We start from the raw sequence: 19962 nt of genomic DNA on the forward strand, positions 1-19962 counted from the left end.
ACGAAGGTTCTTGTGTTTTAAACCATGTGGTATAAATGTGATTGAGAGACATTTCGATGTTTAGCTGGCCCTGTAGTCAGGAAACCTGAGGTCAGAGCTGTCTCAGACATTAGCTATATAATCATACCTCAATATTGTACTCTTCAAAATGGAGTAACACCACATGAACTACCTACCTTACAAGGGTCTTAGACCATTGTAAACCTTAAACTACTATGTAAATATGACTAGCTATTAAATTTTGGTTGCCTAATTTAAAAAAAAATTAGTTCAATCTTAAAAGTTATACCCAGTACCCTATTTGTATACAAATAGTAGTAATAGTAACTCAAATTTATGACATTTAAGGTTTGCAGAATGTTTCGTTTATAACATTTCATTGAGGGGAGGGTATTCTAGTACTGTTATTTCCCTTTACAAGTGAGTAAAGTGAATCTCTGAGAGGTTAAACGACTTTACCATAGTTGTATAGCTAATGATTGTTTGGAGTTGGGCGTTGAATCTAGGTCTTTAGACTTCAGGTTTGGTGCTCTACCTGCTATAAAATACTTTTGGATACTTGGAATACATATTTAGAATCAGAGAATTTTAAGATCCAAGAGGGACCTTAGCGTTCAGTCTGGTACTCCACACACCTACTGCCCTGCAGCCTTTCATTTTGCAGATGAGGAAACTGAGCCCTGAGAGATTAAAGTGAGTTTACCCAGTGGTACATAGCTAATAAGTGAAAGAACTATGTAATCAAGATCTTGACATTAAGAATTTAATGAGTAATTTAGTATTTAAATAGTTATATAATTTATACATTCCATTTATTTTGTTAGTAAATTATATTCTTGCCTCTTTTTAGGAAGGAGATGGATAAAGCAGATGTTTGTTGGGGCTTTCCTTGTTCCCGCAATGGTGTGTGGCACTGCTTTCTTCATTAATTTTATAGCCATATATTACCATGCTTCAAGAGCTATTCCATTTGGAACAATGGTAAGTTGCTTGATTTAAAACTTGTTTAGATCTTATTTCTAAATTGGAAAATTAGACCTGTCCAATTCTTTGCTCTCCAAATAATTCTTTTTTACATCTTTTGATGAATAAAAGTAATTTTTTTTTCTTAAAATGCATTCCTTAGAAAGTAGAGTGGGCAAAAGGGATCATTCCAGGGGTCGAGAACCTGTGGCCCTCTAGGTCCTCAAATGCAGTCCTTTGCTTGAATCCAAACTTCAAAGAATAAATCCCCTTAATAAAAGGATTTGTTCTGTAAAACTTGGACTCAGTCAAAGGTACACCTGAGGACCTAGAAGGCCACATGTGGCCTTGAAGCCACAGGTTCCCCACCCCTGGTTAGCCATTCTTGCCATTTTGATACCTCCACATTAGTGAGGAGGTGATTAGGTTTTCAAAGGTTCTACCTCTGAAGCAGTAGCTCCGATTTATCTTACCTCGCTGAAAAGTCTTCAAGTAGAGTTCTTATAGCTATGGTCTGACAATTTGTCCAACTAAATTTAGAGGAATTTATCACTAGATTGAAGAATGCAAGTGATTCATTTTCAGCCATAGCAACTCTTGGAGACCATCTGCCAAGTTAGATAAAGGTTGTGATCTGTGTTGGTTTAGGGAATGTTCACGTGGTGAAATTTCAAATTTTTGAAGTATTGAAATCTGGTTTGGGTTAAATATAAAACACTCATGAGTTCATTGATTAAATCACAGTTGAAGACTGCCTCCACTCCTCCAATTTGTTGTTGCTATTTTTGGGCACTAATTGCTATGTCTTTGTGAGTGTGATGAGATGCTAATGTCCTATTGTATTCCAGCTTTTTTCATTGATGTACAAAAATTACATTAAAAAATCATTTTTACTTGATGAGAAATGAAGTCTTTTTTAATTTTTTTTTTTTGGTGGTACCATCAGATGATCAAGCAGAAAAATTTAAAATAGCGAAAAGTAAGGCTACTTGTAGATCTGTATAGTAAATATATAACTGGGGACAGCTAAGTGGCGCAGTGGATAGAGCACCAGCGTTGAAGTCAGGAGGACCTGAGTTCATATCCGACTTCACACCAAACACTTGACACTTAATAGCCATGTGACCTAGGGCAAGTCACTTAACCCCAATTGCCTAAAATATATATATATAAACACCTCTGTTTTTCCCCTCTCTATGTAAAGGCTGTTTTTTGTAGTTTAAAATGTGTAAATTCAGTGGCATTCATTTTAATATTATTGATATATTTCCATTCAAGATTTACTTATCTTTGTGACCCTGGGCAAGTCACTTAACCCCAATTGCCTAACCAAAAAAAAAAAAAATTACTTATGTGATGCTCTGATAGTACAGCTTTCTATTTTACATATTGCAGCAATTGTTTTATTACAATTTCTTTGATAGCATCCTTCCTTGCATTTCCTTCTAGATCAGAAGAACCTTTTGTCAAATGTAGTTGCTAATTAGTCACATTTTTTAGATCTCTCGTTGAGAATTTTAATGAGTGATTGAGAAGTCTCTCCCATCTCTTCTGTTGAGGTGGAGTAGAAAAATGACTGGTTATAGAGTAAAAAACAAAACAAAACTGAGTTCAAGTACCAGGTCTGTCATTGACTAGCTTTGTGGTATGAGAAAAGTCACTTGTTTTTTTGAAGCCTCAGTTTTTTCATCTCTGAACTAGGAATAGTATCAGCCCTTTCTGCTTCAGAATATTTTTGTAGGACTCAAATGAGATGGTCTGTGTGAAAGTTTTTGGTAAATTATCCAATGCCGTGCAAATGTATTGCATATGTATTGTTCTCTCCTCCCTCCTTCTGGGAAGAGGTGAAAAAAGGACAAATTAATAGTTGTTAGGCACAATGAACTTTAGGTAAATTTACAGTAAGCTCATTGTAAGGACTTATAGTGGGGTTTTTTCCTAGCAGTTTATACTAGAATAGAACGTTCTCCTGTTATTTTCATTCAGGATAGTTCAGGCAATTAGTAGTTAATCAAATCATTTTTGTAGAATGAAGATTCTTGTGGTTGGCAGGGAGAAAACAAAGCAAATAATTGGATTTGTTTGAGTTATTGATTAGAAACTAATTTCCAATTTTCTTTGTGCCCAGTTAGAGAGATGTAGAAAAGCCTGGAGTGTGGGGGTTGACAGAAATAGTCAAGAAACTGAATTCTTGAATACATAGGTGACTGTGTAAACCATTACTCTTTCCCATAACACTGAACTCTGGTGAGCTGATAAAGATCCTTGGCTTCTACACTAAAGAGCTCTAGTTGTTTCCCTGTGGCAAGGTGTCTCATGACTTCATTAACCCTTTACCTTGTAGTTCAAGTCTTTGGGGAGATCATTAGGGATTTATGTAGCTAGACTGTGAGGTTCTGAAAAGGAGGCTTTTCATATGCAGTCCATCTGTCCTTCTTTTTCCCACTTTGCTTTTTTTGGCCTGGGAGTTAGGTCTTTTGATGGAAGTCTGGTCATGGCCTCTACTAACCACTAGAGAGCTGGAGTTGAGCAAAAATGACTTGGGAAGACTTATAGTATCCTTTTGATTTTACTTTGGTCTGGTTTCCTATTTTCAGACAGTGCCACAATTTAGGTGAATCAGTCCCATTTTTGTTCCCTGAACTGATAGATTATTCTCATTATTGAGCTTCTTCAGAGATAGTCCTGATGTATCTGGGCACTTTTATTTGAATTTTGTCTAAGAAGTTTACAAGGAAACATCAGACTTTTTATTAAGTCTAGTAAATATTTTAAATTCCTTTGTAAAAAGTTAAAAGTTTTTTTTTTTTAAGGGAAGAGTAAACAGTGATGCTTATAAAAAATACAGACAGATGTCAGAACAGGAGATGAATCTGCATTCCAAATCATTAGACTCAGTCTGCCAGAAAACATATATGGAATCAAATTACTTCTTAAAGATGACCCTGCAGGGCATATCATTCCCTATAACATCTTAAAAATTAAAACCCTAGTGTTATGACTACCTGAAAGTTATTCTCATCAAGTCTTGAATTTGACATAACTGAAAATTGTATTAACAAAATTGTTCTGAAGTTAGAATATTAACAGCTTTATAAAGGAATGCTTTAAAGCAACTATCAGGGTGATTTTATGTTAGCTTGCTCTGGAATGGAAAATAATATCATCCTTTGTGTTGAACCTGCTTTAATAACCAGGATTGTCAGAATTTAAAAAATTGATTCAGCAGGCATACAGAAGGCTGGATGTTGGTACTAATCATGTGCCTACAATATCATGTTTCTTATTTGTATTATAATTTGAAGGTAGAAATGTTGGTGAAAGGAAATTTTATTGTTCTAGGCCTCTCTTCACAAGCATAAATTCCTTCTCGATAGATGTATGTTATTTTTATGTCCCCCTTGCCTGTCATACTTCTTTGCACATTGTCATAGGTGCTATTTATTGTTTGCACATAGTTTTAATCAGTGTAGTCCAGTATTTTTTATTTTGTGATAAGTGAAACATATTTTTTAAATGTAGTTTAAATGTTTTAGGGAATATTTGATTTAAGTTTTTTGGTTTTCTTTCAAGTACCCCCAGGTACTTGAATTTGCCTTTTTTGGAGGGGAGGGAAATACAGAATTTTAGGGCTGGAAGAACCAGACCATGGGATCATCTAACTCCAGTGGCACAAATCAATAACAAATTACTTTGTTGCTTTTTTTTTTTTTTGACAGGCCGTTGGGGTTAAGTGACTTGCCCAAAGTCACACAGCTAGTAAGTGTTATGTGTCTGAGGTCACATTTGAACTCAGATCCTCCTGGCCCCAGGGCTGGTGCTCTATGCACTGCGACACCTAGCTGCCCCCCCCCCCCCTTTTTTACTTGTGTTACTTTACAATAATTTTGTAGTGAAATGATAATTTAATAAGAACTATGTATAAAAAGTACATAAGATTAGCCATAGGCTATTAGAAATAAGAAAATATTTGGATTCTATGAGGACATGAATTCTTAATAAACTGTTTAACGTATAACACAGCCTGTTTGCTACACATACCTTGTCTTAGATTTGTCCTTGTAAAAACATCTCTCAAGTTTTCAAATTTATGGCTAATGAGCTTGCTTTTCCCCTACTACTATCACCACCTCCTCTCTTTTTCTCTGTGTCTCCCCCTTCTCTCCCATCCCCCCCCCACCAATCTGGAATGAAGTAGGGTTGATTAGGTAAAATTTTGAAATTTTTATTTGATGCTCTACTATCTAAATATGTACTTGCCTCCCTCCTACTCCTAATACTTGCTTATCAGGACCTCAGTGTTCTTATGCTACCTTGGGATTGCCTAGATACCTGCTGTTTCAGCCCTCCCTTCTCTGTCCATCCCCTCTTCCTCTCCCCCTGCCCCTCACCGTGATGGGTGTCTCCAGTATCCCTAAGTAAATTCTTTTCTTTCTCCTTCCATTAAAACTCTCATTTTACCATTAATATTATCAAGAAAAAAAATCTGATTGAACTAATTCATAGTAACATATAAATGATTAATAATTTCCTCAGCTATATGGGGTTATTGATGAGCCAAAAAAAAAAAAAAACCTCTTAATTGGTAGGGAAAAAAACTTTTTAATTGGTAGAATTGTAGAGACATCTTTTGGCAGGGAACTCAACTCATACAACATGGTCAGTAGTTACTCAGTAAACATTTATTAAGCACTTACTACATGCCTGACTAAGTGCTGGGGATGCAAAGAAGGCACAAGACAGTCTCTGCCCTCAAGAAGCTCACAGTCTAATAGAGGAGACAGACAAGCAAACAAATCTGTACAAACAGGTTATATGTAGGTTAAATAGGAAATTAATTGGAGAGAAGGCATTAGAATTAAGAATGTTGGGGAAGGCTTCCTATAAAAGATGACATTTTAATTGGGACTTAAATGAAGCCAGGGGGCAGAGATGAGTTGAGAGCATTCCAAGCATCAGGGACAGCCAGAGAAAATTCCTGGACCCAAGACATGGAGTGTTTTGTTCTTGAAACAGCAAGACCAGTGTCACTGGATTGAAGAGTATGTGTCAGGGAATAAGGTGTAAGAAGACTGGAAAGGTAGGAGGGAGCTGAGATATGAAGGACTTTGAACACCAAAAAGGGGGGTTTTATTTTTGATCCGGGAAAGCAGTAGGGGGAGTCATTGGAGTTTACTGAGTAGAGGGGGTGGTATGGTTAGACCCATACTGAAGGTAGATCACTTTGATAGGAAAGGAGATGTATTAGAGTGGGGAGAGAGACTTGAGGCAGGTAGACTCACTAGCAGGCTATTGCAGTAGTCCAGGTATGAATTGATGATGGCCTGCACTAGATTGGTGGCAGTGTCAGAGGAGAGAAGACTGCGTATTTGAGATCTAACAAAGGTGAAATGGGCAGGTCTTGGTAACAAATTCAATATGAGAGGTGAGGGATAGTGAAGAATCTAGGATGAATCCTAGGTTGAGAGACTAAGAGGATGATGTTGCCTTCCATAGTGATAGGGCAATTAAGAGGGTGGGGAAAGTTTAGGGGCAAGGTAATGAGTAAGACATATTGAGTTTAAGATATATATTGGACATCTATTTTGAGATGTCTGAAAGGCAGTTGGAAGTGGGAGATTGGAAGTCAGTAGGATGTGTGGGGGTAGGAGGTGCAGCTGGGTGGTGAAGTGGGTTGAATGCCTGAGTCTGAAGTCAGGGAGTCTGGCCTCACAGCCTGTGTAGCTGTGTGACCCTGGGCAAGTCATTTAACTCTATTTACTCAGTTTCCTCAGCTGTAAAATGACCTGGAGAAGGAAATGGCAAACTACTCCAGTATCTTTGCCAAGAAAACCCCAAATGAGGTCACAAAGAGTTGGGCACAACTAAAATGATTGAACAACAACAACAACAACAAAAGAGAGGTTAGGGCAGGAAAGTTAGATTTGAAAATTGTCAGCGTAAAGATGACACTTAAATCTTTGGGAGCTGATGAGATCACCAAGTGAAGTAGTATAGAGGGAGAAGAGAAGAGGGCCCAGGATAGAACTATATGGGCATAATCTCCATGAGGATCCAGCAAAGGAAGACTGAGAAGTAACAGTCAGATGAGTCAAAAAAGAGAACTAGGAGAGAGTGGCACTGTCTTGAAAACTTAGTATCAAGGAGGCATGATCTATAGTATCAGCGGCTGCAGAGAGGTAGAAAAGAATGAGGTTCAAGAAAAGGTTATTGGGAGAGGATTCTAGGAAGGTGGCAGAGTAGGTCAGAAAATTCCAAGCTCTCCAGATTTCCCCCACAAACAAGATAAAATTGTACCTCAGGAGGAACATAGAGTGCTAAAAATAAACAAGAGTTCAGGCAGAACTGTTGTCCTTCTGGGATAATAGCAGAAAATACTGAGGTTTAGTCCCTGTGAAGAGTAAACACCCCCAGGCTAGTTCCACAGAAACATAAGCCATGAGTCCTGGAGCTAGCTGGGTTGGGAGGTGACCTCAGCCCCAGCCATAGGAATGGTCACCTCTGGGACAGTGTGGGGAGCTGCCCCAGAAGATTGTGGGAAACTCTGTTGATAAGGAACACCAGCCCCAGCTGTGCTGTGGAGGCATGGCCCTGGGTAGGAACTAGCACATGCCTAGTGCAGAAACAGTGGGACAGGGATGCTGCTGGCTATGGGCACTTATAGGAGGACAGAATTCTTGTTTTTCTGTTCCAAGCTAGAGGGGAGAACTGAAGGAGGATCTGGGGCCAAAGGCACCATCCCCCGTACCTCAGGATTAGAGGTGATTACAAAAAATAGGGTGCTACAAATTAAAAAAAAAAAAAAAGCAGACAGAGGAGAAAGACTCCAACCACAGAAAGTTACTGTGGGAATAGAAAAGACCGGGGTTCATCTTCAGGAGGAGGATACTGAAGCAAAAAAAGCCTCTTCTACCCCAAAGAATAATGTCAAATGGTCACCTGCCCAAAAAGAATTCATAGAAGATCTTAAAAAAGAATTTAAAAATCAAATGAGAGAAATTGAGGGAAAAAGAAAAAGAACGATCCAAGAAAAGCAAAGAGATTATGAAAAGAAGGCAACCAACTAGAAAAGGAGATCCAGAATCTTAAGGAAGAAAATGGCTCCTTGAAAATTAGAATTGGGCAAGGGGAAGCCAGTGAAGTTACAAAAGACCACGAAATATGAAAACAAAATATAAAGAATGAAAAAATAGGGGGCAGCTAGGTGGCGCAGTGGTTAGAGCTTAGGCCTTGAAGTCAGGAGGACCTGAGTTCAAATTTGGTCTCAAGACACTTGACACTTAATAGCTGTGTGACCCTGAGCAAGTCATTTAACCCGGATTGCCTCACCAAAAAAAAAAAGAGAGAGAGAGAGAGAATGCTAAACATCTTATAAGAACAACTGATCTAGAGAACAGATCAAGAAGAGAAGACATAAGAATAACCACACTACTTGAAAGCTACGATCAAAAAAAGAATCTTGATACAATAATACAAGAAATAATTAAAGATAATTGTCTTGAAGTGTTAGAACAAGAGGGGAAAGTAGAAATAGAAAAAATCCACCAATCACTACTTGAAAGAGATTCTATGAGGAAAACCTACAGGAATGTAATAGTCAAATTCTGAAAACTCCAGCTCAAGGATAAAATATTATGAGCAACAAGAAAAAAAAATTTAAATGTGGTGGTGCCATAGTTAGAATCACATAAGACCTAGCAGCAGCTACACTAAAAGATCACAGGTCTTGGAACACTGTGTATTGAAGGGCAGAAAAGCTGGGGTTGCAGCTGGAAATATCATACCCAGCAAAGTTAAGCATAATCCTGAATGAAAAGGACATTTAGTGAATTGTCAGACTTTGAGGATTTTGTTAAAAAAACAAACCCTAAACTTAATAAAATATTTGACATATAATATCTAAGAGAAATGTAAGGTACATAACACAGATTAATTACAAGGAACCTTAATAAGGACAGAATGCTTACCTTTTATACAAGGAAATGTAAAATGTATGTATAAGATTCTTACTAGTAACTGGGTAGTTTGTTTGATATGATTTTTAAAAGTAAAACCATTTAGGAACAGGTAAAAAGAGTAATTATTTTATACAAATGAGGTCCAAGTGGAAGAACTCACAAGAGGAATTAGATGGGGGAGGAGGGCTGGTAGTTCTGGAACCCTACTTTCATTGGGAATGGGTCTAAGAAGGTAAAAGGGCATAAAAGTCTTCTGAATTCAGAAAGAAATAAAAGGCTAAGGGAATAGGAAGTGGGGAGAGGATAAGGGAAGGATTTGTAGAGGAGTGAGTGAGGGATTAGGATGGGGAGTGTAATAGAAGGGTGTTGAGATTAATAAAAATGGGAGGATAAGGGCAGGATCCTGGAGAGGATAGGTTAAGTAATAGGAGGGCAAGGTAGCAGGTAGAAGTCAGTAGAAGAGTCAGGAGGAATAGGAGATAAGATACAAACAAACATAAAATAAAGATCAGGAGTAGAATTTATTAGTGGAAAAAAAAAAAAAAGCAGGGATAGTAATCATGATCTCAGACAAAGTTAAAGCTAAAATAGATTTGACCAAAAGAGAAAAATAGGGAAACTACACTATATGTCAGCCATATTAATCAATAGTGTTTTAGACTATTTAAAATAACTAGACAGTATAAAGATGGATTATTGCTGTGGTGTAGAAAATGACAGGATGGTAGACTTAGAAAAATATGTAAAGACTTCAACTTATGAAGGAAGCAGTTATTAACCCTCGGAGAAACAGAGGACGAATAAGTATAGTATGGTCTTGCATAGATGCATATGAATGTATATATCTATATATGAGTGTGGTTATAGTTATCTAAGTATATGTGTATGTAAATGGATGTGTATATGTGTAGATAAATGTATATATCTTTGTATGTGTCTATATGTATGTTTGTGTGTGTATGTATATATGCAGAACAGAGCGGATTCATTCAGCAATAAATTTCCATTTCAAGAAAGCCTATATAATAAATATTACACGTTGTGTTCAGGGCTGTCCATCTTTTATTTGCTTCCTTGTAAGTTTTCTTTTGTTCTCTGCTATGCACTTTTTACTTTGTTTCTTTTTCCCTCTTCCTCCCCACCTTTCACCCCGAGAAGGTACAGTTAAGCATGGATTACACGCATATACACACAAGTTAAACCTGACTCTGAGACCCCACTGTTTATTGTGCCACAGCTTCCTGCACCTATGGGCAGGCACAGACATCTGTTGGACAATTCCTTTTTTTCCCTTTAGGGGAGTTTGGGGGGGTTGGGTAAGTGGTGTTAACTTTTGTGGCTGTGCAAGAACTTTGCTTCCAGCCTTGGCAAGATGTAGGTTTTAGGCAGAACGACACCATTTTTAAGAGAGGCTTTGATGAAACAGAACATAGAGCTTAGAGTCGGGAGAGACCGTGGTTCACATCTTGTCCCTGACATACATTAGTATGACTGGCAAATTACTTAACCTTATTTGAGTCTTACTTTCCTTAGTACCCACCTCATGAGGTTGTCTTCAGGATCAAATGAGATAAATGCATGTAAAATACATTGTAAACCTTAAAGTCTTATATAAATATCAACTGTTATTATTAAAGTAAATAAAATTTGTCTTTGACTATTCTCTTGACCATTAGTCAAGCAGTGGAGATATGTGTGAGATTGGTGAACCGGGGACAGGCACCAGCATCTAGACATCATAGGAAGTCCTACCAGTTAGGTCATAATGTTCTAGTGGAAAGAATACTAGATGGAGAATTGAAGGGTCTGGGTTTGAGATGTGACTGGCATGTGACCATAGCAAAGGAGGGCTTTTAATGCCATTAAAGCAATATTTAATCATTTTAAAATAAAACAAAATTATCAAAATGTGGCCTTAGTTTCTTACACGGTTTTGCCTCAGCTTAATTTCATCATGATTTGAATTTGACGATGGTTTGGTTTTGCAGGCATAATTCTCTGACATAGTTTCACAGTAGCATCTTTAGGGCATTACAAGCAATCCCCATTATAAGATAGTGAAATTATACTGTAATGTCATTTGGTCCATTGTCTTTTTATAACTATACTTCATATAACTTGGGGAACATTGAAGGCTTTTGAGGAAGTCAGTGACGTTAACTAAATGGTCTTTTGGGAAGATTATTGTGTTTGCAATGTGCGCAATGTATTAGAGAAGAGAAAGACTGACAGAGGGGACCATTAAGGAGGTTGATGCACACTAGACACAAAGTAGACTAGGAAGTGCAGTGGAAAGTATTGGGTTTAGAATTAAGGGAACCTGGGCTTGAACTCTAGGTTCATATTACCCATGCCACTTTCAGCAAGTTTAACCTCTGTGGGCCATAGTTTTCTCATCTATGAAATTTGGAGGTTGGACCAGATAACCTTTTTTTTTCTTTTGTTTTCTTTTTCTTTTTTTGGGGCTAGGCAATGGGGTTAATGACTTGCCCAGGGTCACACAGCTAGTAAGTGTTATGTGTCTGAGGCTGGATTTGAACTCAGGTCCTCCTGAATCCAGGGCCAGTGCTTTATCTACTGCACCACCTAGCTGCCCCCAGATAACCTTTAAGAGTGTTCCAGCTCCAGGTCTATGATCCAGTGATTTGTTATCTCATTTTTTCCCCTCAAAATAATTCAGTCGCCTTATTTAAGACCATGAGCCTTAATTTAAGAAGATACTGAGGAAAAGTTATGTACAAATGGTAAACCTATAATCAGTGGCCTGTAGGGATTATGCATTTTCTACTGATAATCTTACCTTCTTGAAGTTAATTTATTTTTTCCTTCAGATTTTTGTCTTTCATTTGTGCCATTTCTCTCGTTACTGCTTTTTGCAGCCTTGATTCATCATGCTTTCTTCTTCTCAGCCACTTTTTCATGCACAGTCATGTTAAATTCTATTCATAGAACCTAGTTTCTTAAATATTTCTAGATTTATCTGATTAAAGACTGCCTAGGCAATTTCAGTGACAAAGCTGTTTGCAGTTACCCTTTTTCACCACTAGATGATAGTATTGTACAAATTTAAGATCTTAAATGATAGTACTTTATTTCTTAGGAATTCCAGGTTTTCCTGGTGGATCTTTCATTAGTCCCATTTTATTATAAGGCACTATAAATTTCTGTTTTCCCAAACAGATATTTTTGTGTTGTTGTAGATTTTAGGGACTTATGTATAATTTCCAGTAGTTTTAGATTAGAGGGGCAACATAATATAGTAGATAGAGAACTGGCTTCTGAATTAGGAAGACTGGGGCTCAGTTCGAGTGTCTGATACATACAAGCTGTGTGATGGTAACTGTGGTCAAACTACTTCACCTTTCAGGGGCCTAGGCAACTCTCTTAAGACTTGAAGTTGCAAAACAGTTGGGAGATCTGCATCAGTAGAAGGAGATTCCTTATTAGAACTCTCCTCTCCCCCCAATATTGTAAACATTTAGTGGACAGGGACTTATTTTGTATAAATATGGCAGATGCTATGTGGTTGTAGGCAGATGGTTAATTATTTTTTGGTACCAATATCATAAATAAGAAATGAATTTAATGATGAAAGATCTATTCAGAGCATGAAAATTTAGGAGGTAGAGAAATGGGTGTAGTAGAAACAATATAGAAAAGTAGGAGGAAAAAACTTGCATATCGTGTCTATAGTGAAGTTAGATAGCCCAGTAATGGAAAGAACGCTTGCCTTAGAAGAAGAATTCTAGCTCTACTACTTAGTAGATTTCTGACCTTAGGAATATAATTTTTTTTTTTTTAGAATTAAAGGAGATAATATCTACAAAAGTGCTAATAAGTAAGCTATTATTGTAGCTAAATATTGATTTTTTAGAAGTAGAACTTTTTTCTGATCGTTTTCAATTTTTTATTTAAAGCAAATTATGTAGCTAATCTGGAAAGTTTGAGGAACTTTATATTTAATAATTTTATGATTACATAGTGATGAAAGTACTTTCATGTTACTTTAATTTATCCTTGTTGATATTATTGTAAACTGTATTTTATGTAACTGTAGACATTTTGTTTAATTTGCAGGTTGCTGTTTGTTGCATCTGTTTTTTTGTTATTCTTCCCTTGAATCTTGTTGGTACAATTCTAGGCCGAAATCTGTCAGGTCAGCCCAACTTTCCTTGTCGTGTCAATGCTGTGCCTCGTCCTATACCGGAGAAAAAATGGTAAAGAGAAAATTATGACTTAAGTACTTGTTTCTCAGAATAAAACAGTCTTTAGAGCTGTAGGTAATTTTGACATCATAGCTTTAGCATATTGAATACTTTAGATTTGATTATAGGAATTTGAAAGTTTTGATTTATTTTGGTTTATATTTCAGTCCAAATTGACATTTAATTGAATTTTTTAAAATGGCATGATGATCTCATAAGTTAAAGTGATGATAGAATTGGAGTGGAGAGGTGGTTTGGGACAATAAAGCTTCCCATTTCTTAATTTATACGTACTGTTGGTCAGAACAACAATAAATGATAGGCACTTATTTCTTTTCTTTGGCATGTAGGTCCTTTCCTTTTATATTTGAATTATTGGAGCTCAGGTTAGAAAGATTGTAGTACTACTACCTTCAGCATTATCTTTATTATTACTATAGTATGGAATTCTTTACAAATTTTGTACTTTTATTAAAAATACTCAAATTTCATCTACTTTAGTGTTGATTTGGTCATGTCACACACAAAATTTACTGAGGTATTAAAAGCAGACAAAAATAGAAGAATTTTATTATGGCATTATGTCTATTTCAGCCCTTTGACTCAAAAGACTAGAATAAATGGTGCAAGAGAATGTGGATACATACAGGGAAATTTGTTGAAAAGTTTTTATACAAAACTTCTTTAACCTTTTATAAATATTGCCCTGAAAACAATTCTTAGATATATAGGTGTCCATTATTTTTGCAGTTCTGCCCCTACAGTTTGAGAAGCTAAGATCTAGAATGAACTTTTATGCTATCAAACAGGTTAACTTCCTTCATTTTCAGAAGAAAAGTCTGTCTGCTTTGTTATTCATAATAATAGAGTTGCCTGTGCCTCTTTTCTTAGATTACAAAGTGGAGAAAAATTTCCATTAGGAAAGCTGTTAAAGCTGAACTTTTAAAGTCAATTTATTTTATTATAATTGAAAAACAGAAGGGGCCAACTTTTGGCTTTATTATTTGGGTAGAGTAATGTTTGGGAAAAAACACCATCTGTAATCAGAAAGGAAAGAACACAAATGATGACAGGTCTTACCAAACTGGAAGGCTTTGGGATATGAGAGTCTAGTAACATCTATATTTGGAGAGGTTCTTCATCAGGTAATCCTTAGGATGATAGTTGACCACAGCAACTCAATGACTCTGTTTCAAAGTAATTGAAATATTTATTGGTGGAGCAACTATCCACACTAGTGAAAGCATAGGTCCTTGAAATTGGAGGCACGACCAGTGATTAGCTACTTACAGAGCTCTGTTATCAGATTGTGTATGTTGCCCATTTGAATTTTAGCTTTCCTTTAACTCTGGGGGGGAAAAAACCAGCAGACTAAGTATTTAATGAAGATTTGTATGCTGTGAAAATGTTATAAAGTTATGTCATTTTTTCAGGTTCATGGAACCAGCAGTTATTGTTTGCCTCGGAGGAATTTTGCCTTTTGGCTCAATTTTCATTGAAATGTGAGTTTTAGTGATGGGTTTCTTTTCTTGAGGGATGAGAAGAGAATAAATTGGAAAATTGGATAGATACAGAATTATAGGACATTTCACTGGGCTTCCTAGTTAAACCGCCAACTTTTGGGAAGGACTTCTGGCTTATCTCAAAGGTTATCACCGCTATTTTCAGAAATTCGTATTTTTTTAGTTATGCTTTGGAATATCACATAACAGGAGGCTTAGAAATTTAGGCCCAAATTCCAGAGCCTGGTCTTGTCATCCTATGACAATAACTTTCAACTGCTCCATTTACCTATGCAGATGCCACAGATTTTCTGTTTGTATTTTTTTTCCTTGAGCTTCACCTTATCCTCTGTGGGGTGGCAGCAATGGGTGGGAGAGGTAAGACCAAGAGGTTTTCACCAAACCTCTCCTAGGACAGTAGCCAGAATAGCAGTATACTTATTTCTGCCGTTTTGTTTAGGTACTTCATTTTCACATCTTTCTGGGCGTATAAGATCTACTATGTCTATGGCTTCATGATGCTGGTGCTTGTCATCCTTTGCATTGTAACTGTTTGTGTAACCATTGTATGCACGTACTTCCTGCTAAATGCAGAGGATTATAGATGGTAAGTACTTAGAGCAAAGACTTTTTTGAATTAGTTACAAATATTGCCAGGATAGTAGGAGTATTTTAAATAAGATTCAGTCCTAGGTATAAGGAGAATAGGTAAAAGGATATATTTGAGTGCTTTGATTCTTAAGATAAAATTCTTCTTCCAAGGTGTATAAAGAACTGATTGAAATTATAAAAATAAGAGCACCTGCTCAGTTGGTATAAGGTCAGAGGATATGAAAGATACTGCTTCTTTTTTGTAGAAGAAATCCAAGCTATCAATAGCCATATGAAAAAATACTCCAAATCATTAATAATTCGAGAAATGAAACTTAAAAGCAACTTTAAGGTTTAACCTCACATCCATTGGAATGGCAAAGATGACCAAAAGAGAAAGGAAAAATGAGAAATATTAGATGAGCTTTGGGGAACAGGCTTATCAATACACTATTGTTGGATCTGTCACATGGCCTGGCCATTATGGACAGCAATTTGGAACTGTGCCTCAAAGCTTACTAAACTGAATACCGTAACCTTTGATCCTGAAAGACTACTAGTTCTGTAACCCCAAAGAGATTTTTAAAAAAAGAGAGAGAAAAGAACCCATATGAACAAAAATATTTAGAGGCAGCCTCATGGCCTACTGGATAAAGTACTGGACTTGGACGAATTCAGATCCATCCTCAGATAGATATTTACTGATGGTGTGACCATGGACAAATCACTTAGTCTCTCCCAGTCTCAGTTTCCTCCTACATAAAATGGGCACAGTAATAGTTCCTATCTCCCATGGTTGTCATGAGATAAAGTAAGGCAGTACTTGTAAAACAGCACACAAACCTAAAAGTGCTATATAAATGCTAGGATTATCTACGTCATTGTCATCATTATCATCATTATAGCAGTTCTTTTTTTGGAGGCAAAAAAATTGGACAAATTGTAGAGTGGCCAAACAAATAAATTGTGGTATAAGAATATAATGGAATACTATTGTGCTGTTAGAAATAGTGAAAGGGATGTTTTCAGAGAAATCTGGGAAGATTGTAAGAACTGATGTAGTGAAAAGAACAGAACCAGGAGAATAATTTCTACAATAAAAATGGCATTGTAAAGGCAAACACCTTTAAAGTACTTAAAAGAACTCTAATCATTGCAGTGAACCGCAGTGCAGGCTCTCTGCTGAGTTGTTGTTTTCTGAGTCAAAACGAGGTCTCATTTCTATTTTGAGTTTGACATCCCTGCAATAAACAACAGTGACTCCAGAGGTCTGACCTACCTCCTGGCAGAAGGGACAGACTCAGGCTACAGACTGACATGAACATGACCACTTCAGGAAATTGTTTTGATTGACTGTATATTTATTACAAGGCCATTGCTTTTCTTTTGATATTTCAATTGTGGAGAGGAAGCAAGGAGGGAAAAGAGATTTTTGTTCATATAATTCTAACATAAAATTTTTGAAGGGAAATAATCAGGTGAATATTTTAATAAGGCTACTCTAGTGGTAATTTTTACAAACTTCATAATCAAACATCTTGAGATAAGAAACAGGCAACATTGTGTTATTTTATAGACTGAGAAACTGTAGACAGAGAAATTAAGTTATTCACCTTAGGTCATTATATAATGGTGAATATGGCAAGACAAAGCAGAACATCTGTGTTTTTAACTTTATTTTTGTGTTAATACTGCCCTTATTCTGTGGTACTATGTGCATGTGTATATTTTTTGAAAAATTTACTGTTCTTATCCAAAATAGCATTTGAAAAATTACAATATTACAAGTACTTTCACAGAATAAGGAATATTTTATTGCAAGGTTTTTCTTTAACTGCTGTGCATTTGATAGAGATATGTTTGTTTTTTAGGCAATGGACAAGCTTTCTTTCTGCTGCATCAACTGCAATCTATGTTTACATGTATTCCTTTTACTACTATTTTTTCAAAACAAAGTAAGTGGTATCTTTTTTCTTTTATGCATAGAGTAAGCTAAACCTATCCTTTTCTCTAAAGATACAGAACTATAAATATTGTAATTTATTCTCTCTCTCTCTATGTATATATGTGTATATATATACATATATGTATATATTAATATGTAAAAGGTCAACAAGGAAAATCTACATAATTATTTTTATTTCATTTCAGGATGTATGGCTTGTTTCAAACAGCATTTTACTTTGGTTATATGGCGGTATTTAGCACAGCCTTGGGGATAATGTGTGGTAAGTTGAGCAGTTTTGGAAGCTGATCAGTAAATATGTTAAAACTGTAAACAGCAATATAGTAATTGAAAAGTCAGAAATTACATTCTGTGCCATATTTTTTATGATCAGAAAGGTTGAAAAGTAATTTTTAAGCCCCAGTTTTAGGTCTTCTGAAGACTGTAAAACCCAATTTTAAATGTTCCAATTTTTATTTTGTGTATCATATTTGGGGGAAAAGTTGAATGGAAACAAAAAGGTAATATAAGTTTTATATATTTCCTATGAATTTCAGTTTATGTTCTTCCTATTTCCATTACCCTTAGAAATTAAAAAAAACTCATTTGCTTATTTCAGAAGGTTAATTTTCCTTGGAAAATTGCCTGTTGAACTCTTGTAGCAAGACTTCTTGTGCTCCTTTCCTAATTATCACCAGCTTTTAGTTAGTTAATAAATATCCAAAATCAAAGATTTTTTTGTATTAAGCAGAGGAGTAAATATTTAATTCTCTTCCATTGATGGATTTATTTTACTTCAGCATGGAATTACTTTTCTGTGTCTTTTATTAAAGAAGTCACATATCAGGTAATTATCTGTGACTTTTTTATTTATGTAATCTTGAGAAGACCTAGGGAGGGAACATGTTGACATTTATAAAGAAAATGAAATGAATCTAGCAAAAATTTTTGAGTGCTTTTCCTGTGGAAATTTTATTTTACTGCTGGATATCCTTGGCAAATTCCATGGGCCCCTGCTGTTCTGGCAGTCTCTCAACCATTTATTCTCTAATAGGCTTTTATAGGCTTTCAGTTTTAATCTTTTTTTTTTTTTTTTAACTGTTCAGGCTGGAACTGATTAAAATGTCACCATAATACAAGAATTGTACACTTTTATTTCAGTTGCTAAGATGTGTTAGGGAAATTGGTAATTTGAAGGGAAAATGTATACTTTTTTAATTGAGGAAAAAGCAATAAGTATTTTAAGGTAGAAAATACATTTTTTATATTTATACTTGCTTAACCATAGAATTTTAGGTTGTCTTGAGGAACTATTACTTGTAATAGTATAATTAACAGAAACATAAAATTTGTATGTTGTAAGTAATCATTTAATCCAACTATACATGAAAGGAACCCCACTATAACATATTGGATAAGTGGTTGTCTAAGTTCTGCTGGAAGCTAATGGTGCCTTTTTTTTTTTTTAACTTCTTTATAAACTATTGTATGGAAAAAACTATGCCATGGGTTAATTTTTTTCTATACCTTTTGATTAAAAATGAATGGTGCATCAAAGGCCTAGAAAATTGGATTTGGTTTTAAGCTAGTGTTACTTATTACTATTTGTTAAATTTTCTATTAGTATTTTTATTAAAAGTTAAGTATAATTTTTAAAATGTCATGTATCTATGGACTTATATGGTAAATTTGTCTGTGAAGTGTTTTTGTGATTTGGTTGACCAGCTTTCATATTGGAAAATACCAATTATCTTTAGTAAAACAAACAACAATTTAGTTAAAAATAGACCCTTTTGGAATTTTGAGCTTCAGTTGGCTCACACTTACCTAAGCATGGAACATGAAGGATAGAGAGTGGACCTGTGATTTCATTGGTAAAGGGAACTTCCTGATGAGAAAACTTCCTCTACCAGTGTAAGGCAGTAGCTTCTCTGCAATTTAGAATCTTAGGGAGGGGCAGCTAGGTGGCTTAGTGGATAGAGCACTGGCCCTGAAGTCAAGAGGACCTGAGTTCAAATCTAGCCTCAGACCAAACACTTGCCACTTACTAGCTCTGTGACCCTGGGCAAGTCACTTAACCCCAACTGCCTAAAAACTAACAAAAAAAAAAAAAAAGAAGAAGAAGAATCTTAGGGAGTTGCCTGGGCCACTGAGAGGGGAAGGGACTTGGCCAGGGTCAGGATCACATCTATAGTACAGATATGGAATTGAAGGGGAACTTGAACTCAGGGCTGTCTTCCTAACTTTGAGGCTGGCTCTCTATTGTACCACACTGTGTCTCAGTATGATTCTTTTAAAAATCCGATGAAAATTGACAGACCTGCTTACATATTTAAAAGATAGCAATTCCTAGAAAAAAAGTTTTTTGAAGCCGTGCAGTCTCTGCCTTTAGCTAATGATTAAAATCAATAAACATTAGAACGTTACTAAGAATAAAAATGTCAGTTGAAAATGCTGCTTCTTTAGCTTCTTTGAATGTAGAGAACAACTTAGATCTTGGCATTAGCCCTGAAATATTCCATGAATCACTTTAATTTCACCTACTGAGATATCCTGTAATGAGATATGAAGTGTCAATAGGCAGATGCTCAATTCCAAAAGTAATTAATGGTATATTATTTTTATCTCCATTTATGCCAAATTTAATTTGCCCTGTAAATGCATAGAAAACCAAACAGGTGGGAGAATAATCTCCAGCCTTAGCTCAACTCATCTTTAAGGTTTTGTCGAATCAGGAGCTGATCTCGATTTTGTGTGTGTGTGTGTGTGTGTGTGTGTGTGTGTGTGTGTGTGTGTGT

General features: G+C 35.9%; 1 protein-coding gene across 1 annotated transcript in view; it reads left to right on the plus strand.

The window, feature by feature from the left end:
* Positions 1–19962, plus strand: part of TM9SF3 (transmembrane 9 superfamily member 3) — a 74967-nt gene that overhangs the window by 50275 nt on the left and 4730 nt on the right. The window contains exons 9-14 of the mRNA XM_027858099.1: positions 851–981; positions 12999–13138; positions 14560–14628; positions 15089–15235; positions 17091–17174; positions 17371–17447. Coding sequence (XP_027713900.1) covers positions 851–981; positions 12999–13138; positions 14560–14628; positions 15089–15235; positions 17091–17174; positions 17371–17447 — 648 coding nt within the window. The remainder of the gene's footprint in view (positions 1–850; positions 982–12998; positions 13139–14559; positions 14629–15088; positions 15236–17090; positions 17175–17370; positions 17448–19962) is intronic.

Source organism: Vombatus ursinus, unplaced genomic scaffold (assembly GCF_900497805.2).
Source record: "Vombatus ursinus unplaced genomic scaffold, bare-nosed wombat genome assembly UNPS02000749.1, whole genome shotgun sequence".
Lineage (NCBI taxonomy): Eukaryota > Metazoa > Chordata > Mammalia > Diprotodontia > Vombatidae > Vombatus > Vombatus ursinus.